Genomic DNA, 25007 nt, shown 5'->3' with positions numbered 1-25007 from the left:
ACCAGTATCATAAAATTCTTGCATTATGAATTATAGGCATCCTGTGAGTGATATAAGTACAGCTGTTAGCGGTATAATTACAGTTGCAACTGTGCAAAAGATGAGAATATGATCTACCCTGAACAGAGCACTGGTTATTTTCTTTATCACTTTGAATTTCAAGAAAATCTGCTGATACTCAGCAACATCCACTCTGGTGCAGGTTTTCTACTCTTCACTAAATTTCCACAAATCAGACCTGCTGAATTAACATGGGTAAAAAGGAGCTTGCTTATGAGTATTCTAAAGATGTTTTTATACAGGCAGTCCTGGGTTAATGGTTGGACTTGATGAACTTGATCTTAAAGGTCTTTTCCAACCTAAATGATTCTATGATTTATGTGTGTATATGTACACGCACACATACACACAAAGTTACCAATAAACACATACTCCAAATTCAGCTGCAAGAAATCAAATGTTTATCAAGAAAAAGTGACCTCGGGGGCACAGGTGAGAAGGAAACGCTACAGAAAAAGCAGTTACAGCTAGGCTATCAAGGAAAGAGGTACGCTCTCTACTTGAAACTTTTACTAAGGAAGTTCTCAGGCTGGATTGAAGCATTCTAACATCTCCCTGTATGAAGCAATTTATAAAGAGTAAGAAACATGTCATAAATGTCTCATCATTTTGTGTTGTATTAAAAAATAGCTCACTGATGACTACTTGATGCATCTATTTTCTTTCACTTTGACCTTTTATTATCTGTTTACTCCCCTTTCAGGAAAGAGCCAAGAAAGGGATTTGGGCATAATTCTTATTTTTGTTTTCCCACTTGTGAAGTAAAAGGGGGAAGGACAGTGTGTTGAAGCACTAGGCTCCTTTGCAAATACCGCAGATGATGTCTCTATGCTAGGAGATGGCAGCCCCTCTGAAATTACTCTCCTCCTGGGACTGAGGTAGATCAGATTCAAATTCAAGCTTCAACTGCTGACAGCCAAGGTGGAGTGCAACAGAGGCAGGGGTTTGGACAATTGGCTTAAATTTTAGTAAATGCTTTAAACTTGGTCCTTAATAAAAGCTTTTCTGCTCTATGGATTGGACAACTCTTCACTTTTCCTGACTTTGCTCATAGACTATTTTCTGATAAAGAAAGAACAATGTGCTGAAGTAACAAGATTCTAGTTATCACAAATACTAACAAGTACTTGCTCTTTTCTGTACTGTGACCAAACTACCTCTCTTGTGGGAAAGGGATAAAGATCACCTGCACGGTTTGATCTACTTTTAAGAAAAACTTCGTGATCATTGTAAGAATATTACGTGGGCCAAAAGTGATAAAAAGAAAATGGGAAAGAAGAAAAAGGGCAGGTGTTTGTATGCTTGTCTTAGTCCTTTCACAGCTGATATTCTTCAATGGTTTTGAGCATCTACAAAACATTCACTTGTTCTTATTCCAGGCCTGGACTGTGGCAGGTTGACATGAGGCCTGTATGTTCACCCTGAAGAAGCAAGTCACCACCTTTGTTCACCTCAGCAAAGCAAGCAGAAGCACTGACTGGAAAGTCAGGCCTATGAAGTGTGCAAATCTTTCAGGAAATCAACAAGAATCTAGGCAATAAAAACAACCCAAAAAGTTACAAGAAGCTATATGCATTAATCTGCCTCCAGGTCCCTTGTTAATACATTTTCTTTCTAGAATAATACACTTTTCAGATTTTTTTTAATAAAGAATAGCCCCAAACTGTAAAAACTACTATACTGAGAGTGACTGCAAAGAAAGTATCTCTTTTCCTTTTTTAACCTCTAACTTAGAAATTTTATTTATAATTAGCAATTAAAACAATTTTAAAGCACACATTATTAAATTGTCAGGATCTCTTTTGTATTTCACAGTTTAATTAAGCACCCATTTGCTTTCCTCTTCTGCTAGTTCATAAAGCTACTCAGATCAGTATCAGGTTTTTGTTAAGTTGAATTTTTATCACAGATCAATGGTTTTTAAAGGATGATGAAAAATCAGGGGGACATTTATTGTCAGAATTTGTAACAGTAAGTACAAATTTGCCAAGGTCTGGACAAGGTAATTAAAGACATAAGGAATTTAAAGTTTACCAGGAACAGTGAAGTGAGCATGTTTTACTTGCTGTTATGATACATTTAGCACTACAGTAAAGGGGCAAAACCCCCATCTCACATGCACATGTAAGACACTTTATGCTGTGAAAACTGGAATGCAGGCACAGCAGCGAGAGATTTCAATCTTTCCAGGGAAGCAAGCATCACCCTGCATGGAGGAATGCAGTGTGCATCCCTGCTAGGCTGGAGGGGTTCACTCTCTGTGCCAAAAGCAGACCACGGGCTTCTGCAGCACTTCAAATTTTGTGCTAAAAGTGACAGAGGCAGCACAGGCCCCTGGGCAGTGCTACTTTTGCACTTGAGCAGAAAATTGAGGAAATATCCCATGTGTTATTCATAGTGCAAAAGATAGTGTATCCACTGGAAATTTCAAACCTAATAGTCACATGCTGAAATACTTTTTATTGCTCCTTAATGGTCTACCATACACGTTCACAAAGATCACTCACGACCTATGCTAGCCATACTTTTGGTAATCTATGCATTGCCCCAAGTGACAAAGTGCTATGATACAGTGGACTAAAACACATCGTTTCACTTCGAAACTAGAGTGCGGCACCGTGAGAAAATCCTTCCTCTAGAGAAAGGACACCAAAGATTTCGTGTGTGTGTGTGTGTGTGTGAGGGAATAGGAGGGAGGCAAATATAACAAATATAGGCCTCCTAACAGATTTTTTCAAGATGACTGAAATTAAAATGGTTAACAATAACAAACCTTAGTATTACAAGAAAACTGCTAGATTGAACTAACATTACAGAATTCAGATTAACACATTCATGTTTCATGTGTGGTGGTACTTCTACTGCTCTCAGGGAAGAAATCTAATCTAGAAGGCAGAGACTACCCAGTATCAGGGAGATGTTCCCTGATCCTGTGATTTTTAGCACTGTTGTACAGATAGCTCTGTACCTGTTTCCAGGCTCTCTTCACGGAACAAATTAAGACTCTTAAACACAAGTAAGATGTCAGACTGGCCAGCCTCTATCCCAACTGCTATAACATATGAGCTTATTTTACTTGCAACTAGCAATTTCTGTAGTTGGTAAACACAGTGAGTTATCAGAAAGATTTAAATGCACTAGGAGGGTGTTGCCCAAAATGCTACCTAATGGATGTTTGGATGAAAAGATGAAGGAAAAAAGACAAGATTGCTCAGTTTTAAGAAAAAACCCACAATGACAATGCAATACTGATATAATTCTGACCCTAAAATATACCAATCTAATCTCACTACATGTTGGAGAGTAACCTCTTCTGAAATAAAAGGCTGTTTGTTCTTAATGGAACCTGCCATTTCTAGATAATCCTAAACAAAACCAAGGGGAAAACCAATCTAAAAAGCAAAAAACGTTCGTATGAAAAGCAATCTTTTACTTTTAAAAATTGTATTTGTCCCATTTAACTTTTCCAAACATTTGCAGCCTGACTCAAGCTAGTCATCTGCTCTTACTCTGAAATCAATAGGAAGACACAGGTACCTACAGAAGGCAATCAATCACCCCTCTCCATCCTAGAAGGGAATGAATAGCCATATAGAGGTGTCCTCGGTGAATCCAGAGGGAAAATATATGTATCGATTTTTACATATCTGGAGTTAGCTAATGTAAGTATCACAGCAAGAAATCCTGATGTCCCTTACAATTCTAAAACTGTACACATTAATTCTTTATTAGCCCCAACTTTGACGAAACTGTATACTCTACATAGAGGATTCGACACTTCTATCATACATTCCCACATTAAAAATACTCTCTGCACTAGGGGGTACCAGGTCTACCACCTCCTGCGTCTGCCAAAGCATTATTGCTAGAAGGGGCAACAACTTGAACATCAGTTCTGGGTGTCTGGGTCTCTCTGCAAGTACACATCCTGATCACCCTTGACACACGCAGACTCGCACAGGCTGATGGGATTTTGTGTGGGAACACTTCCCTGGTTCATGACAGAGCATTACATATTAAGAGAGGGTCACACCAAAGCAAACATAATCATTTCAGCTCAAGCAGACCACATGCACGCTGGGAGAACACAGGTTAGGTAAAAGCCATGCAAGTTATATACCTGGTCGTGTGGTCAGTCCTCTGTCTGCAGCTGGGCGGGCATCAACTGGCTCAACTGGGCATGTGCAGAAAAGAAACAAAAAAAGCAAACAAAATAAACAAAATCCCCCAAAATGATAAAGTCAACTGCTCTTCTGCTGGGACAGTGCAGAAGAAACATACCGCATAAACAAAGTTACCAAAGCAACAGCTAGAAAATACCAGCCTTCAGTTAATCCTGGAAATAAAAGGAAGGGATGGGTACGACTTCAATAGGAAAGCTTCACAGCTGATGTGCCAATTTTACATCACATTCTGGTTACTGCTTAAAGTAAGAATACACCAAGATCGAAAAATTTCTGTCTATAGAGCAAAACTATATTCATCACATGCAAACTTCTTCCAGTTGCCTGATCAGAACTGACAGCAAGAATGGACACGATGAGCTCTTGCAGCTAACTCTCAATCAGTGCTGACTTACAAACCCACTGAATCCTGACTACTTTTTTCCTGTCAACGTGGATTCTTTACAGCACTAGCTATAAGGTTTGAAAAAAGTAAAGTGCATTTTGAAAATACGATCAATATTTCATTCTAATACGCTCTCATTTGTAGACAGCAAATTTGTCTTCCAGTTATTGAAAGGGCAGCAAAGGAGAAACACCACTTTCTACTCACTTGGGTGCTGTACAGTTTTACAAAACTCTTGTATTACCACACAAAGGCTTTATCATCTGAGACCCAAGACTGATGGAGCTGGCATTCACAGAAAAACCTGATATGCAAAACCCTAAGAGCTGTTTCAGTCATTATTTACTGCCTCAGGTAAGTCCAAACATACGGAAAAATTCATTAAAAATTCAGATTCCTCCCCCTCTTTTTTTGTTGTTTCTCTCTTTTGCCACAATACCGTTGCCTTCCTTACCTACCCAAGTGCCAGTGTCAGAAAGAAACTAAATTCTGAAATAAAAATATTACATTGTACCTTAGAATTCAGAATTTTTAAAATAAGATGTTCTCATTCATTTGCATTTCTAGATTAAAGTACGAACCTTCTAATCAGCACCGAGCGAACTACAATAACACAGGAAATCTGACAAACCCACCGTTTTCAATCACAAAGAACTGCTCGCCGTTTCATCAGAAAAATCACACAAACCTGATGATACGGCTGACTAAAGCAACAGAACTGCCCATCTTCTCAGGAAGTCTGTGTCACTTGCTTAGCGTTCCTGTGGATTTGACAACCAGCCTACCATGCTTGAAAGTAGTAAGAGATCACATGGCATCCCTGCCCTTGCATACAGGAGAGGACTGCAATAGCTCCTGCCTCTACAAGAATACCAGTAAGTCAGCTTTATAGTAGCCGCAGACTAGAAGTGCATCGGCACATCTGACTTGCTTGTGTTTCCAGCAGGGAAAAATTTTCAGAGCTTGCTGGTCTGGTGCTGCAGAGACAAGCCATCAAACCGCTTTCCTTCACAGCAGTTCACAATGGCACTAGCAGACCATGTAATTGCTTTCCTTACACAGCACTATACAAAACCCAATTTCCATCGTTAACTAAAAGCTGCAGTTTTGAATATTTTCCTATTTACGTCTTCTGCTAGGTTTTCCAATATCGTCAGCACCAACCCTCAGGTAGGTCAGCAGTAATTCTTAGTGGAAAGGACTGAAGAGAAGAAACAACCAAGGACCAACATTACTCAAACTGCTCCTGCAGGACCCTCCCCCGTTGTCCTGGTCCCTGGATCCTCCCTAGAAGCCTGAGGGGTTTTATTTCCCTCTTGCTCGGTAATCCTACATGCCCACAGCTATGGAGAACTGAGAGAGCAGGTTGTGGGTAGCAATAAAAATTGGAGTAGGTGAAGGGAAAAAAGGATGAAGTTTCTGTTGTATAGTAGCATGGACCTGACCTCAGGGTAATGCAGTATTTGTGGGGTTAGGTGAAAGTATTAATAATGAATATTTTTTCCTGTTGTCTCTGGTTTTGGAAGCACTGTACAGGGAGGGGAAAACCAAAATGTGCCAGTGCTGTTTGCCAACTGACATGAAAGTGAAATGACCCGCTAAGGTCACAAACCAGTTGCAGGCCAAATACTGGAAGCAAAAGTTCAGAGCCCACGGTTTTCCAAAGCAGATTGTCATTGCATGTGCCTAAGCACAGCACGTCCCAGGCAGCATGGTACAAGAAAGGCTGCTTTCTGGACAGCCCTGAGCTGCCACCTTTTGAATTTCAGTTGCGTTTTAAAACCTGCTTACTCTTACCCTGGTATCGATGTATGCACAAACAGCACTTATCTCTGAAAATCTTGTCTGTGGGTTTCTTCACTGCCTGCCCCACTGGACCACCCCACCCCACAAGAGCTGATATTGAGGGGAGATGTTTAAACCTATTACAGCACTTCTCAATAATCAAAACTCTTTAAGACATACTGTGTATTATCATAAAAACTGCATTCATTTTGATACTGCAGAATCATACTTCGCTTGAACACACCTCCGTGTGCATGGAAGTACACAGAATTAAGACTGAAAATTTATTTTCCAAATAGCCTCATGAAACTCAATTGGTAGGTATCTGCTTACACTGACAACTCCAGCTTCATACAGACTATACACTGCACCTTGTATCTAACGCTAACACATCTCAGAAGAGCATGAGGGAATGTGGCTACTTCTCTTTTCAGAAATAAAAGAAAGGTGAATCAAAAAGCTCAAAAGCTGGTACAAATCAGCAGGTGAGGAGAGCTATGTGATGCTCACCTACCAAGAACAGTGTGGAAGGGAATAACTGGCCAAGTCTAACACAGAACATTCACAAAAATCTCACTTTAGATCAATACTTTGTTGCTAAGGCTAACTGTAACTACATGGTAAAATACAAAGGGTAGAACACTAAACCCAGTTAGGCACTGGCAAAATGCCCAGGGACCTTGGCAGTGTCAAAGCTTCACAGCTGTTGGGGTTTTGCCCCTACCTCTGAAGGTGTGTTTTTCATTGTTAAAATACAATTTCCTGACAGTTTGGTGGTGCCTCCTGCAGTGTCCTTAGACAGCATTTTTTGTTAACCTAATTAGTATCACAATTCGCCAGACATACGTTCAGTCATGCAAGTTGTGTAGTGTATTACCTGGTGTTTGGATTCATTTCTGTGGATATTTACAGGGAAACTACCTCAGGGAAACAACAAGAAGCCAAACTAGAGTTTCAAGGTCTTTTTATTTTTAGACTATTTCTCACTCATTCATCAGAAAAATCAATTTTAGTAAAATAAACTGTTTGCATAAACCCGATCCTTTTACCTAAACATGCAGTTTAGATTGGGAAAATCTGAAATGGAGTTATGAAACCTTGCGAGTATATAGAAATGCACCAATCTAACACAGCACTAATATCTCTGGGTGAAACCTGGTATTAGATCATGGCCACGGAAGAAAACAGGCATGGGAACTAATAACAAATTTAAGGTATTTTTTGTAGTATTTTAACTTCATTGCTTGTATGCAGAATAATGGATACTTTGAAACTAAGACTTAACAGCTGCATTTCCTTCCACTTTTTCCACAATCACGTTTTGGTTTAAGTGTTCCCCGAATGATTAATTAAAAACAAGTCCCCTCGCTGTGATTATGCCAGAAGGGGTGGGATCCCAGGTCCCAACCCAGCCAGCTCCAGGATCTGGTCAGTTGCCTCTCAGACGTCAATGGTTCCCTTAGAAATTTGGTTTGACAGTAGTGTAAATTTGCAATGAGGTAAATTATTTACCTGGTGTGGCCGCTCAGGACTGGAGAAAACTATCGCTTATACAGCGCAACAGTTCTTTGCAGTGAGGAAGTCAAGACTCTCACTCTACCTAGAAACTCACCTGCATATGCCGAGCTGTTACCACTCTGGATTTGTGCTCAGCAAGTTTCAGAAAAGTTGACTTCAGCTTTCAAACTAGACCAAACCACTATCAACAAGTGAACTTGTAACTTGCATGCCATCTGAAACTCCTCAGGTAGTCTCTGTTAGATCTGCTGGACTACTCACTCAGCAGATTTCCCAGACACCAGGCCATTCACACGGAACAGGCTGTGATTTTCTCAACGGTGCTGAGTATCCTCAGCCCTCACCCAAGTAAATGGGAGCTGAGATGTTCAGTTCCCTGACTTCTGCTGGCACGTTCAGCACCTCCCAGCAGCAAGAGATGCTGACCATCACCAATACTGCAACGGTTAGTCACTCTCAGTATTTGAGGTTTCTCTAGCACATGATTTTTGAACTTACACCTTTTTTTGATCAATTTTTTTTGTTAAGAAACAGCAATGACTTACTTAGTACTGCATAAAATATAAAAACGTCCCCGCAAAAGGGGAACGTATGGTGTGCAGGCTATTTAAAAAAAAAAACAAAAAACTTCAGTGGAAAGGGAGAGGAAAAAAGAGGAGAAAATTGTGTCAGTTGTTGTTCTTGCTACTTCCAAAGCATATTATAGCAAGACAGACACACTTTTTTGGAAGCAACTTAGACAAAGCCTGGGATTAGATCACAGCCACAGAAGAAAACAGGCATGGGGAGTGAGAACAAATAGCACAATTAGTCCTGGGTTTTTGGAACAAAGAGATGGGAGACAAACACAAAGGAAAAGGATGAGGCTGTGAAATTTCCCTTTGATACTATGGGCAAAGGTACAGAGAGGGTATCTAGAGGAGGGAAAGAAGGTATTGCAGGCGTGATCACATTAACAACATTGTGGTTTGGGTAGATGACAGAGAAGTGTAAGGGGAAACAAGAAGGACTTGAAGAGGTTGAAGTCATCAAGTAATTTCTATTTCTAACTGTGCAAACTTAAATGCTAATAATGGTTGGCCTAACAGAATTGTTTGCCGCAGTAACTTCATGACAAATACAATCCTGATAGAAAAAAAAATAATCCCTAAACCCCAAAAACTTGAAGGCATGAAAGTTAAAAAGATGTCCCCACAGTAAACATTAGTAAGTGCTGCAACAAAGCATGTAGAGCATTAAAATACACAGGATTCATAATTAAACAGTATGATATTCAAGGCAGGAGAGTTTTTGTTTCTTAGTTGCTGCCATATATTTTAAAGGAGAACAAAGCTCAATACATTTGGCCATGGCAATGCAGTGTTACATTGAAGTATGTACCTTTCTTTGTTAAATTCTGGGCTTAGCCAGGTTTCCGAAGGAAAAAAAGGCTTGTGTGATTGGATTGTGGGTATGTCTGGGTGCACCTGTATACCCAGTAACTTCTGAACTTGGTGACTGCAATCAGTACATTTTGAAAGCTAGGGGACAGACTTCAAAAGTAATTAATTCCGCCCAAGTTTCATGAAAGCCAACAGTGGGTATAGAAATTCATGTCCTGTATGCCTCAGCTACGGGAAGAAGTGCAGCGAGAGCTGTACTGGAAAATTCCTGCAGGACAGACACCACCAGCTGGGCTGTGGCCTGCCCCTGGCAGACAGCCTTGACCGCGCTACGGCGAGCTGCAGCTCACCCCCAGGGAACTGAAGTCCAGCCTGCCCGCCCGGCCAGCCTCAGTACTGCTCCCCAGCACCTGATGCAACCCAGCCAGCTGCTCCCTGCCACTCCAGAAGTCACTTGGCTGCAAGTGCCCTCCAGACACATCTGGAGTCTTGTCACCACGTCCTGTCCTCTGGCTCTTGCTGCCAGCTAGTCCGTTGAGTTTGCTCCAGCTCTCTCTGCGCTTCCACTTGGTCCCTACTTGCAGTGCTGACTCCCCGGCCATTTGATTTTAGCCCCACTCTGGACCAGCCTCTCCTCTCCCCCCTCAAATCTGGCACACTTCTGCCTTGCTGATTTGCTGACCTTTGCTCAGATCTTTTCCTTCCCCTGATCTTAGCCTTCTCTGACTCCTGGGGATGACCCCCTCTGATCACAAATCATTCTGCTTTCACCTGGCACCAACACCCCAGACCTGGCAGACCCATGGACATCCCCCAAGCACTCAGTTGCCCACAGTCACCACACTGCTGGAGCGAGACTAACTGCGTAAGGCTGGTCTCAAAACTCATTCTGAGAGCAGGTACAGCCTAAGCCAGTGGTTTCAAAAGACTTCTGGAGGATGTTAATGTCTGCGCAGTTTAGCTGCAAATCACAAATTTTCCTGAAAAAAGACATTTATAGCTCCAGCCTCTGTGAATCTACCGTAGCTTTGCAGTAACAAACTTTCACTAATGTGATTAACTCAGCAGTAATGACAGTGGAGTTGAACTGATAGAGAAAACCAAAAACAACAGGAGGAACTTAAATAACATGATTGAAGTCCCTCAGGTTTCTGATTAATTTGCTCTGGCACCTAAGTAAACTACCAGTTCCAGGTTATACATAAATTATTAAAGTAGTATACAGTTACTTCAATAAATTAGTCCATGAGCAACATAAAATACTCCTCAGGAAAAGTTTTCACTAGCCATTTGCATTGCTGAGTATGCAGGAACATTTCCGCAGTACATTTCAGACAACCAGTGTGTATGGAGGAATAGAATCAACTCTCATGCTAGGATTGTGCTGGATCTGTAATAATTTTCATGCCAGTAAATATAAAAATTTTTCTTAACTAAAATGCTCCTTTCATCATGGCACAAATCTAACAACTTACTGTCTCCCTTAGCTCACAGTTACGTATTTCGTAAGACTGCCACTCATTATTTGCTGGAATCTAGTTTGATTTGTTTTTAAAGGAAAGTAACCTCAACACTAAAATTTACTGTGTGTCTAAATTCCAAATTTTAGCCAGGATTTTCTGTTCCAAAGAGACACAGCTGACATAGCAGAGCAGTTCTAAACTTACATTTGAGAACCTCTATCCTGCTTGTATCAGAAAGATGTCAATTTTCAGGGAACAAAGCGAAGAGAAACCACAAAGCTGAACTCAGAATATTCTGTGGTTTCTCCCCCTAGTGTACATACCTTCATTTTCAGTATTGGCTGGAACAGAATCAACACCAAAGGGATGCCATGGCTGAAGGTCATCTAGGCTGAACTCTCCATCCACTGGAAGAAGTTCAACTGTGGTCTTGGTTTCCGTCAATGAAGGCATAAGAGCATCATTTCCATAGCTGATTCTGGGTTCGCTGATCATGTTGGCCAAAACATCGTCAGAATAGTTTTGCTCTTTCTGAAGTAATTCATCTGCAAGGAAATTTCAACACAGAGATTATCTCAAAGAGCCTGCATTTCTGAGAACCTGTTTCCAACACTCTTAAAGTAATAATGCTCTATTACGAGATTCTGTTTTCTTATGACAAAAATATAAAGGCTCGGAATAGTCAGAACTCTGTGATAAGTACTGCAGCTAAATCAGGCTTGAAACATCAACCAGACTTGTTCAATACTGTTTCCTACCCACATTTCCACCACAAAGAGATCACAGGTCTGCACTTTACAACTCCCTGGACTCTTCCCCACCACTTTTAAAGGAAGCACAAATCAATTCCCTTCAACTCAACACGTTGCCATAAGTCAACAGGCAAGACGCCCACAGGAAGGAATGTCTTCGTTATTTCCCCTTCCTCGGAAATGCTTGCTATCAAAGCTCATCACAGCTCCTAAATCACCACAGCAGTTACTGTATTAAATTTGGCTTACTGTAACACAATGAATCTGAAGAAATATTCACTCTTTTAACCTATATAACTTCACCAAAACACCAAAGTAGTTCTTTGCTTAAAATCTTAAGTAGTAATAGACATCTGTAGGCAAATTATTTTACAAGCAACCAGGACCTAAAACTGTGCTGTATTATCTAGGTTGGGTTTTGGTGGGTTTTTTTGGGTTTTTTTGTTTTTTTTTTTTTTTTGGGGGGGTGGGTGGGGTTGTTTTTTTTGTTTTTTTACTTGAAGCAAGGCGAGAACAATCAAAGCACTTTTCAGCTCCATCAGGTGTATAGGATAGACTGTCCAACTCAGTGTTAAAAATAAACTTGGAGGTTTTGTGTGTGCTTGATTATTCCAGCTCCCTTCTCACATCGAAGCTAATCTACTCCTGATCACTGCCGGTTTTTTTTTTCTGTAGGAGCAACACATGATTTGCAAGTACTTTGAGGGAACACGGTGCAAAAGAGCACATTCAAGCAAGCAAGCAAGCAATCTCAATGAAGAAGATAAAAACCTGCTAATAATACTCCAATGTAATTAGTAAGCAGAGCTAAATAGTTCAGAATTAAAGACTGTAAAAGTTACATTACTAGAGTGCAAGTGCTTGCACACATAAGCACACAACACGTGACAGCTGATAATACAAAAGCTTTTATTAAGGCTGGCTTCTCTCCACTTGGTTAATGACCCCCTGACTGTCACTGCTTCACATCCACATCTGAACCCTGTAGCAATTCAGGGTCAGGAATCACCACTCTACTGCTAGACTCTTCATGTCACTCCATAGGGGCTCACTTATTTCCTGGTATCATCAGTGAGAAAAGGCATCTCAATTTCTATATGCAGCAGAGCTTCAGAGGCCTCAGTAAAATCTTTTGAATGTTATTTCCTTCCCAACCTTATACTGTGCCGTACCACCAGAGACGTACACTGCCACCATGCAGCAGCTCTCAGTGAGAATCCTCACCAATTCATACACATTACAGCTGGCACTGTGTCAGTGCCGTGACCAGTGATGATGCAGTAGGACTCTGCTTAAAGACCACCTTGAGATATTTGACACAACTCTCCGCCACCCTAATACTACACAAAATTCAGAACACCAAAACGAAACAAAGTTGCAACCTCAGCACTAGGCAAACAGGGGGCCTGAATCTTGTAAAATGATGTTTCAAAACAAATTTTCCTGTTTAAACAACCATTGCTTTAGTAGACAGTAAGCCTAATGTGTATACAAAATTTCATTCTGTGATTTAATTTTTTCATTAGAATGACTTACTAGGACAGTATAGGAAGTGTAACACTGAATTGTTTTTCTCTTTGTGTTTGTTTTATTGAAACCAATATTATTTTGTAAGGTACCTACTCAATTTTCAGCATGGAAGGCAAGTCCAATTTTTGTCTCCCCACTGCACTTACACTAATCCTTTATCAAATTCAAGTGTCTCCTTGTATTAGAGAAGAGAAAGGTGAAGCACCTCGATGTTCTGAGCACACATTCTAGCCACATGACAGACGTTAATTTTCATTAGCTAGGGACAAAGAGATTTTACAAAAAAGGAGCTGGATCTTAGTGGTCTGAGTGAGAAGTCTGGTGTCCAGGTGCCTTGCCAAGAGCGACGAGTGATACCAGGTCAGCACGCTGTAATACCAAGTCATCACACGCTACAGGAAAGTGCATATTTATGCTACCACCAAACGTCTTGCTGCCTGCAAGCCTTTTGGACCCAGGAATCAGAAGGGGGTTTGGGGTGCAGCTCCTCTCGCTCCGGCTGACCTCCCTGTCCCCAGAGGACTGTGTGGGGCAGCGGCAGAGAGCTGCAGCCATGCAGCGGCAGCGGGGAGCGGCGCTGGGGGTGCTGTGCCCCAGTCGCCCCTTTCCTCTGCGTGGTGCCAATCCTCCGCAACTCCTGTCCATTCCCTGCTGCCAATGCACTCTGTTACCTGCAGACAGCTCCTGCCCTCAGAAAGGGAAAAATGGTGTATGGAGGGGAAGGAACAGAGGGAGAAAGACCTGAGCTCCAGCAGCGGAGGAGCGGCACCAGGGCTGGCACAGCGCTCAGCAGGAGGCCACGGTGCAGGCACGGCTGGGCCTGCCAGGCTGACAGAGAGGGGCACCCAACTCCCATCACGATATCGTAATTAATCCAACTCCCTAGAGGCTGGGAGGGACATATACACAAAGTCTCTCTCTCAACGCTACCCAACTGGGAGCACGTCGTCGCCAGCGCTTGCAGGCTCCATTGTTTCCCATTCAGCTGCGCTGCACAGCACGGACATTAACTAACCCACACAATAGCTCAAGCAAGGCAGACAGATATTACAACCAAGAGATTATGATCACATCCATTTTACAAGCAGAGAAACAATGGCCAAAATCAATCAAGCCCATCTGACATGATGAATCAGACACTGAATGACAGTGAGAAATTAGAAGTGCCTGGCTTAGGAACTGTGCTGGAGTCCATCAGACTGAGGCAGCTGTGTCTGCATTGAGTAAATGATTTGCAAACAATTGTTTCAATCTCTGAACTGCTAAAAAACTTTGCCCTAGGATTTCCCAGTTATCGACAGTAGCTGGCAAAGTCCAAGATCAATTTTTTGGTGTTGGTTTTGTTCTGAGTATTGATGGCTACTTGAACCATCAGTTACGCTAATGGAAAGCCATACAGCCCCGCTGTTGCCCATCGATACAGCGTTCCCTCCCTTTTCCACCGTTGCCAACTCAATTCCCCCACCCTGCAAAGACAATTCCCTAAAAAAGCTGGGAGTGCAGACACAGCTCAAGACTAGGATGTGCATTCAAGACTGTTTCACAGGTATTCTTTGTGTGGTGAATATCTTCATTATTAGGTGCTGAAAACAGAGATTCTAGGCTGCTCTTCAAAATTTCATCTCCTATCAAACCAACAGGACAAAAACTCCATGTCAGTCTTCCCATAATAAACTTTTTATTGCTCAGCTCATTATCTTCTTGTAGTGTGCTGCTAAGACCTGCCGCTGAGAAGAATAAGAAGGAGGTCAAAACTTTCTGTCCCTCCAAGAACATGTGCTCAAAAGCAGACATGACCTTGGGAACAATCCACGCTCAGCTGGGACCTCAAACCTCCCAGCAGCTCTGGATCTGGTGTGAGGGCACACAATTGCCACTTTTCCTTCAGGGACACAAATCCCTTCTTTCTCAGGATGAGAGACAGGCTCACGTCTGGTACTTCAATAAAAAGCTCCTCAGACTTATCATCATCCCTAAGCAAGTTTCACTCATTCTTGGACTCACTGAAGACACTTGCCCATGGGTCGTTACTACTTCACAACAGCATCTAGCAAAACTGAAATGAAACTATCGTTGGGGAACTAGATAGAAGGGTAATACCACTACAGCCTCCTTTCAAGCCCATTCTCTTATCCCATGAAGAGACATATGGCGCCAAAAGCAAAGGAGGAACAGAGGAAAAGAAATAAAATTTATTACAAAATCTTCTGGTGGACACTGGATTGTTAGAAGCCATTCATCCACAATGGCCGTGGACCACACTTGTACTGGCACAGCTTTGCAAAGAGCACTGTACATACCCTGACAAATCCCAACAGAGATGATGGACTCAGAGTGGCAACACTCAAGCTATTTTGTAACTTTATCTACTTCTTATTGGCGCACAACATTGTTTCCCATGTTGGACTCTGGGGCATACTTACCCTAGCCCTTAACTGGCATAGCTATAATGACAGTAATTTCATGTGGAACAGCTCCACTTGCTGCCCTGGAATGCCAGCAAAGCCTTAGTTATCTTTCAAACCATCATTTTTATTTAGTTCATTATGTAAAATTTCCAAAAGTAATTCTAACATTTGTTTGTTGTATTTTCTTTTCAAGGAGCCCATCTACTAGATGAAAAGCTCTGCAATCACTATTATGTGCAAGACTTTTGAAATTACTTGAAAAGCTGCTTAAAATTGACAATTGTAATTTTGGAAGTTCTAAAAAGCTATTTAAGGTCTTGAACCAGATTAGAAACAAAATGTACCCAAACCACCTCTTCTAAATACTAATTAAGACACCACCAAATTACATGCCATAGTTTTGACCCAACACCAAACTTCCTTTGTAAAACAAAATCTACATTATAGAATATATATTGACTCAACAAAGACAGGTTTGGGAACCAGCTCAAATAAGTTGGTACAAATGCAGAGTCTTATTGTCCCATATTCATCATCTTATCAGTGACCATTCAGTCTGAACATGTGTTTTTCCCAAAATTACTCTTGCTTTTGAGTATGTGCTTTCAAAATAACAAAATTAAAGTGTCAGCAACCTCCCTATTCTTCTTAATGGCAGAAACTAAGAGTGCGCGAGTCACAGTGATGGCTTCATTTGCATCTGCGCACATAGTATCTTATACCAGTTTGAAGACAGTTTAAATCACACCAATACTGTATGTCACAATTAGGATTCACCAAGAACATTTGCACAATCATTTATTACGGTGCATGTGATAACAAGTAACACGTTTAGATGCAGCTTTCAGTTGCACGCCTACTTTATGGCCTAATTCAGTATGTCACAGTTCGTAACATTCAACACAAGCGTGTGCCTAGAGGAGCTGCACTGGCAGAATGCAACCAGATTGTAACTGAATTTGAATGCCTGCATCTTGTCAGCTGTATGAATCAAAACTCCCCCAAACTAGTAAATATGAAAACAGGACCTCCTTAAAGGCTTTGCCTTGGTGAATAGTTTAAGACAAAACCAAAACATCATTTACCTGTACATCTGCATTTATGTAAGAGGTCTTACATAAACCGCCAGTAACTTGTAACCCACAGTTATGCTAGCAGCACCTCCACAAACTTGATGCAAATGTACAGATGTATTTCACATTCAGAAAGTGACTTCATTAACCCACAAGTCACTTCTACTGAGACGTGTTGTAAGTAAGTGTTTAAGTAGGGAACTTCAAAATACAAATTCTTAGTAGCACAAGTGAGGCTTTTAGAGAGGTAAACCCTATGGTTCAAAGGGCTTTCTGTACCTGCAATGAATGCAAATTTTACAGAATCAGAAAGGTCGTTAAGTCACTTTTATATCCTGTGGGTTCCATACATGTAACTTACTGCATCAAGCAGGAGTTCCTCTTCTGAGGTGAAAGAGAATATGCCAGCAAATACTTCCAGACTCTGTCCAAGTTGGAGGACATTTCAAATAGTTGCTTAAATTTAATCACGCTGAGGTCTGTGCCTTACCACAAAGAGTTAACTCCATTGAATTTCAAACATATTATCATTCTAAGGGTTTTTGCTGAATAAAGCATTATAAGATTATAAAGTTACATATTACTAGGTGTCAAAATTACAACATTATCAAGCTGCAAAACACAATTATGTGGTATTTAGTGTTGAACTAATTAATTTGTATAGTCTAGTCAAATACAATTTAGAGAGCAACTCTGATGAGAACTTTATTGAAAGCGACCTGCCTACTGGAAGGTGTAAGAGTGGTTTTGTTGCCTGTATGCTTTGAAGATGATGACAGAAAAGCAATATGCTCAATCATTACTATGGAATACTGGTAATGAGCCCAACCTGCAACTGCTCAGATCCATACTGACAGAGAAATGCGACCTCCCCACTAGATTTAAGCTTTCTTCTCTTGTGGTCAGTCTGTGAAATCACACCACAGGGCTCCTTATCTGGAAACTTTTACAGTGCAACGTGTCTCACGGGGTTAAACTGAGAATGAAAGCACAAGAACCAGGGAAAAGAGTACTTTATAGTTCTTATTTTCTGTCCTTTAGAGACATCACCACTAGGGCAAGAGTAAGTAGCAACAGTAGTTTTTCAGATTTCAGAAATTTCTTGCGTGTATGAAAATCTTGTTCAATAAGGTGAAAAGACTTTCTTTTTCAAGTTCTCAGAAAATGAACATTTAAGGTGTTATGAACCAGATGACCTAAGAAAAAGTTAGTAAGAGAATAACCATCCCATAGCCTTAGACAATACCTTCTCGCCTAAGAACCCAACTTCAGAAGAAATACACCTCTGAACTTAAGAATAGCTACAATATTTAGAACCATACTAAAAAGAACATGTTTCTAATTATTTAAAAAAAATCCCAACTTTATCACTTTATCATTTCATGCTGCCTCTTTTTCAGCTGTGTGGATTTCAATGTGTCCCAAATCACATCATAAAAACAATTCAAGTGAGTCTCCACTTCTAAGCAAGGTACATGTAATAATGTTTCAGTTAAGATTTTCCTGGCAGAGTATTTGTCTTAAATTGAAAAAAACCTCAGAGATGTTTAACTTCTATAGAGAACATTTGTCCTTTTGCAAGTACATCATGTTATGACAAGTCTTCTGGTAGTGAACAGTGTTCAAAGCATGGAAAGCTTGGAAGATCCAATTCAGGAAAGCATTTATTACCATGTAATGATTACTTTAAATATGACTTAAGTGGCTTTTTCGTTAGTGATGGACTTCAATGCCCATTTAGTTTTGTACACAGCTATGCAATTGCAGAGAGCTTTGAACAAATGTTCATAAGAATTTCCACTCTCCCATTTTTACAGCCCACTATGAACTCAAGGTCTTGGAATTTTGTCTGATTTTGTATGAAGGCTGCTAAGACACTTTTTACCTTAAGTGAAAGAATATTACAGTTACTACAGATGCTTAGCTACCTGACAGCTACACAGATCAGTTATTAACTAAAATTAAATATCAATATTTGGCTATAGATATGTGTACATTTATAATTTATTTAATATTTAACAGCCAGTCATCTGATTAATGACTGCATTGCCCCCTCAGTTCTAAGTAGTATTAAAGGAAGTTCGTGGGATGAACTAAGTCCAAACCCAGAAGCTTATGTTATCTCTGAAAAAGTTATTAAATAGAAATGAAAGACCTTGCTCTCCCCTTACACAACTTAATGCCCTTTTGCCCATTTCTGTGGTCTCCTTCCCTTCTCACACCCCCGCTCCCCCATCCAAATTCAATTTGGTTAAATTAATAATATTGTCTCAGAGAAATAATTAAACATTCACAGCCTCAAAAGCTCTGGATTAGAATGCAGAAAGATCCTACTGCCATGTTACGGCACTCTTTTGGGTAAAAATACTGGATGAAACACAGGTTTTTTGTACACTGAGCCCAATGTTTTCAAGATCGGCATCTCTCAGCTTCAGCATGTGGAAAGTTCCTCTCCAGGTAAGAGGATGGCAGGCAGACCAGGCAACATTAAAAAATGCTTGGGGAGTCTATACCATAACCAAGAACATCCCTTGCATGTCATCATCCTGGTCCACGAGGCACTGTGACAAATTCCCCAGGTTTAAATTTAACTCCACAATTAATTCCAAATTAACATATCATTAAGTGCTTCAAAATAGGTTGAAGAGCCTAAATTAAAACAAATAAACAGCCTCCCTCAATCGTCACTGACAATTCTGCCAGATGAATCAGCATTCATTATTCCCTCTCAGTCTTCTGTGAAGTAGAAAAAGCCAAGTACATTTCCATCCTAAATAAGCAGGTTATAAGGCTTGTAAGTGAAATTGTCCTGTAAAAAAACATTTATATGAAAAACTGCTATGGATTTTTACTCTTATTTTCTGAAATAATTATGTACTTTATTTATTTATAAGTTATTTATTGGTCTTATTTAATGATACAATGATCAGATTTATTTGCCAATTTTACAGTACACAGTAAAACTCAAAACTGCAGTAGAACCTAGAACTCGTACCACTTTCTAACATCTGAAGTAAGCCAGTTACCCATTGTTTTCTATAAATGCTTCTAAAGGTCCAAGTATGAATCCCACAACAATTTTTGATGTGTACTGAACTTGGAGGCAGCTCTGAACATAATTTGTTGCACCTCATTCTCTTGGTCAAAAGAGAGCATTTTTTATGTGACTCACTTTTAATAGTTTAAAACAGAATTAAGCAAAACTGAATTATGCAGCATCTGCTCCAAACAAAAAATATTTTGACTATTTATTAAAGGCAGTTTTAGCACTTCATAGGTCAACTGCATCCTGGGTTGTCCGAATAGTCTAAAGAGATGCATTTATTAAATTTAACAAATATATCCATTAACTGGGATATGACCTATTCTGATGGCTTTTATGCCATTTTTCATGTGCATGATCTAATAGAAGGAAGCAGAAGAGTGAAAGGACTGGAACCCCGCCTAGGTAGCACTATTCAGGAAAATGCATTTTTCAATTAAATTGGGCATATGAGAATCACACAGCAGGAGGAAGCTGTGCTGATGAAAGATTGCTTCATTTGTAATCCCATGCGCAATGGAACTGACTGTTAGGAGATTACTGCAACACTTCCATCAATCCTGCTGTTCTGTAAAATCACATATCCTCAGTAATTCTTTTCCGTTTTTATCCCAATAGTAAGAGCTTGCCTAGCAAGAACACGTCAGATACTCTTGGCCATAATGAGCACCTGTGATTTTTCACTCTGCACCATCTGAAGAGAAACTTATGCTTGAGTAACCCAAAACTTGGTACATCATTGGCATTAGAGGCATATTTAGCCCTCCCCTCCTCAGGATACACAGCAATGCACTTCAGACTTCAGTGATTGAATGCCCTGGATAACAATTCCAGAGACTGCTCTGGGAACAACTGACTGACACACTAGCTCTGTAATAGATAATATATGAAGCTATAAAACACAGGTTGTGCAGACAGTCTGTAACTGGTTCTCACTGGACACTTGGTTTGCTAGCATGTAAGAATTAAGATAATTACTTTGCTTCTTTCACAATATAATACTCCCTATTAGGAACCTGATCTTGGAGTGAATCACACAGAATGACACCACTGTTTCCAAACCAAGTAAATGGAAAAGAAAATCCATCGTTCAACTGCAGGTATGAAGTGGAAGCTGTTGTTGGGAGTGTCTGCACTGCTTCAGTACTTGTGGACACTGACAAAATTAATTTAAGACGATAGGAAGATGATGTATTCATGAATTAAATTACACATACATTCAGTGCATCAAGAACATTTTCCATAACTAAGCATAACGACATTTCTTTAAGTGGGCAATATTCCACCAAGCCAGTGCCTCCCCACCTGAATGGAAGCTACACATCCAGAAAGCCAAGCTCTATTAAGCTAACCTAGTCTCAGATCACATCTCTGAACTGGACAACTGCAAGATGTTTTCAGACTTTTGCTATCCATCCAATCAAAGAACGCATTTAGCACGTGATGAACTAACAGTTCCTTTCATGGTAGAAGCAATCATCAGGAAATACAAAAAGCAAGGCCAAGAGAAACCAAGCCACTTCATAAAAAAGTAAAATCAGACTTAAAAAAAATAATTAAATACCACCACATGCTTTACCTGTATCTTGTCAAAAAATGAATGCTTCAGCTTTTCTTTTCACTTGCACCAAAGACACAAGAGAGCAGGAAATCAACTCAAAGAGTTTTTTATGAACAAATCTGTCACTGTGACATAATCCTGCCCTAGGATGCTTTTTAAAAATCAAACATATCCAATATACTGATTTAAAGTAATACACTCACTCCTATATAGTCAATGTTTTCATACAACTGTAGCCTCTCTACCAGTAGAAACAATGGTCTTCAAGACAGAACAACACCTTTAAACCTCCCCTGCTAAAGGATGAAGTGTTTAGAATGAAAGATTTAAATACCCAGTGAAATAGCAGATGCCCAGAAAAACAGAAAGTTACTCTGTTTATCATCTACAAGTCAATAATTATTATCAGAAATTCCTGGTTTTCAAGTTCTAACACTTGGAGCACAAGACCAGATTTCCTTACAGGTACAAGTCAAATAGAGGAGTGCTTTTCAAACCACAGGAAAAATACTCTCTCAATAAACTTCGTAAGACCTTTTTATTCTGATGAAACTTCTGAAAAGCAGATGGAAAACAAGATGTCCCATATCTTTCCCTGACAAAAACGCCACCCCAATCCAAAGTCATGTGAAGCCATCTATCCTTTTCACAATATCTGTAAGATCTGGAGGAAGCTGGCTCTTTTACTGGCTGAAGTTATGTTCACAGTATTTATGAGATTAAAAGAGGGCTTGTGCACACAAAAATCAGGATTCACATCTTTTCTGAAGAACATTAGCGCCCATGACAAAGCACAATAGACCATTAGCTACAAAAGATGGGGAGGATATAGTATGCTACTAATGAAAGCATTTGAGAACATCAATGTCACTGAAGTGCATTTATATCTAGTTCAATCATCTACTATTCTCTGCCTAATTTTCTATGACAGTTAAATAATCTGGACAGAAAATAAGAGATGCTTAGAAGAGGAAAATGTTGGATCTATTTCCAGGATTTTTTTTTCTTTTTCTCTGAAGCTGCGGCAAAGGACATATTTTACTAGCAGACAGAGCAGCTGAGCCTCCAACAAGAAGTAACTGAGGTTCTTCAGCTCCTCCAAGCTCCTGAATGGCATGCGGAATTTACAAAGCCTCACAACACGCAACTGTTACTCCAGCTGGCAACTACCTTTGCCTATTAAAATATAACACACTAAGGCAGGGCAGTTAGTTCAACAAGAAGTGCAAAGTCCTGCACCTGGAGAACAATCACCTCATGCACTGGTATGTGCTGGGGGCTGACCTGGGGGTCCTGGTGGACACCAAGCTGAACATGAGCCATTAACATCCCTTGCTGCAAAGAAAGCTAATGGTATCCTGGCTTGCATCGGACAAAGCATTGCCAGCAGGTGGAGGGAGGTGATCCTTCTCCTCTACTCAGCACTGGTGAGGCCACACCTGGAGTCCTGCGTCCAGTTCTGGGTTCCCCAGTACAAGAGACACACAGACATACTGGAGAGTCCAACGAACCGCCATAAAGATGATGAAGGGACTGGAGCATCTCTTCTATGAGAAAAGGCTGAGAAAGCTGGTACTGCTCAGCCTGGAGAAGGCTTGCACGGTATCTCATCAACGTGTATAAATACTTCAAGGGAGAGTGCAAAGAGGATGCAGCCAGGCTCTTTTCACTGGTGCCGAGCAACAGAACCAGAGGCAGAGGGCCCAAACTGAAACACAGGAGGTTTCATCTGAACATCAGGAAATGCTCTTTTACTGTGAGGGTGACTGAGCACTGGCAATTGGCTCTGCATGGCCCTGTCTGAGCAGGGGGCTTGGATCAGATGACCTCCAGAGGCCCCTTTCAATCGCAGCCATGCTGTGATTCTGTGACATCAGCTGATTCCCCACATAAACAGAATACATCACCTTGCTCCAACAAATAGGTCAATGGACTTATTGAGCTATTTATGACATTTAAATGATTATAAAAATATTTTATAGAGGTAACAAAGCGGCAACACTGATGGCTTAGTAAAGACCGTAAGAAGCATGTGATGAAAAAAAGAACCACCAGGAAAAAAACCCAAAAAGCTGAGGAGTGTGTGTGTGTGTGTGTGTATATAATTATAAGGATAGCCAAATGCTTTAAAACCCAATGTCCTTGGGTGGAAGAGGTCTTAATTGCTTATCAGGCAGTTTACCTGGGCAGTATCACGTCAGTATTTAAGCATACAAAATCTAACTAAATGCTGCTGTGTAAAGCTTAACATAGAAATAATTTGTTTTTGTGGGAAAACTCTTGCTATTTTTAGCCACTGACCCAGAAATACATTTTTTGCTAGCGTTCTAACAAATCAGCTATTGAGCTGAATGATATGGGGCTTCCAGGGAGGACAATGAAAGATAAATAACCACAGAAAATTCAAACTTTGGAAAACTAAGGTTACGGATATGCACAAATATGTTGAGTCCATTATGGGGAGAAAGCACAGGCATAGTTGGTGCTGGAAGTCACTTCAGGGTACCTGAGCAAATACACATTCTGCGAAGGCTGCTTTTGACTGCTTGTTCCAATTGCATTTCCCTTAAGGGAAAAAACCCCAAACAACGGAGCAGAGTGGGGGAATGGTAAGCCTGTATGATACAGCACAGGCACACCAAACCATCTCTCGAAAACTAGAAGGTACGTTTTACATCTTTACCTTAGGGTAAGATGTACACATAATTGTACTACTTCCAGAAAATCTCTTTAAAGTTTACTGAGAAATTTCTGTATGGTGTAGATATACCCATCAAATCTGAATGGATGAGTTGCTGCCATGGAAAAATGTGCTGGTTTTAGAGAGACGAGGGTGGAAATTCAACGCTACGGTTTGGCAAAGATGACATTCCTTTCTGTCCAAAATTGAAGACACTCCCTCTCAAGTACTAGCCAAGCGCCTGGGGCAATTTAGAAACAACAATTCCAATAGACCTCCAAAATGGCAGAATGTATAAAACTTAAAAGGAATTGTCCAACCTTCCTCAGCTACAGATTTTTATAACTACTGCAGCTGCACACTGGATTTGAGGCTGTTTATTTTACCCTGGGTAAAAAGTTCAACTCCATTTGACTCCTTTAAAAAAAGAAAAAGAGTACTAACTGGAAAGTATGGATAACCAAAGCCAGAGAGGAACTGCTTTCTTCAGAAAGAACATCTCTAGTTTCCCAGTCCTCAGCATGCTTCTCTGCACCTCTGTCTACTGCTAGATATTGCTTGTATTTAACAACCAAGTAGACCTTTCCAATGCTTGTTCTCAGTAAGTCTGAGCCCTGCTTACACTAGCAAGTTGTGAAGTGGAACAACACAGTAAACGCAGACGACTGAGGCATTTGTTACCAGAATGTACTCCTATGTGAGCTAAAATGCTACTGCAGACAGATCCAGGAAGATTTACATTGACTGCATTAAGCAGGTTTGTCACCCGGTGCAAAACCCAACTGTCCTGAGGATGAGCACCACTGATGACCATTCTTCATCTTTCTCTATGCCACTTCACTGAGCTTGGTCTGTCCCAGTACAGATAAATCCTAGAGTGCTTATTCATTTACCCATGCTTCAACATCCCTGTTTTTCTTGACCAGAAAAAAAAATATTAAAAAAAATTAGGGCATTGGTAATCACTCTGATAGATGACATTAATTGCATCAAGCAACTGTTACCATTACTTTTGCCTCTAGTCCAAGAGAAAAACTAGAACTGCTTCCCTCCATGAAGTAGACTAGAACTGCCACCTCTGTGACCAACAAGCAATTTCAAGAATTTTCTAGTGTAAAATACAGCATTAGTCATAAGGTAATTACTGTTCTTACTTGATATGAACTATATCATCCTGTAAACC

The 25007-nt window shown here is 40.5% G+C and overlaps 1 protein-coding gene across 5 annotated transcripts in view; it reads right to left on the bottom strand.

Moving 5' to 3' along the window:
* APP (amyloid beta precursor protein) overlaps positions 1-25007 on the bottom strand; it is a 229270-nt gene that overhangs the window by 19480 nt on the left and 184783 nt on the right. For 3 of the 5 annotated variants that reach the window (XM_080374444.1, XM_080374447.1, XM_080374446.1), the window contains 2 exons: positions 11101-11322; positions 4181-4234 (listed from right to left, as the gene is read on the bottom strand). In XM_080374444.1, coding sequence (XP_080230570.1) covers positions 4181-4234; positions 11101-11322 — 276 coding nt within the window. The remainder of the gene's footprint in view (positions 1-4180; positions 4235-11100; positions 11323-25007) is intronic. The other 2 variants (XM_080374445.1, XM_080374448.1) reach the window with 1 other exon arrangement.

The sequence above is a fragment of the Falco punctatus genome (genome assembly GCF_963210335.1).
Source record: "Falco punctatus genome assembly, chromosome: 2".
Taxonomy (NCBI): Eukaryota; Metazoa; Chordata; class Aves; order Falconiformes; family Falconidae; genus Falco; species Falco punctatus.
The sequence above is the reverse complement of the archived record's forward strand: the minus strand, read 5'-3'. Positions and strand labels throughout refer to the sequence as shown.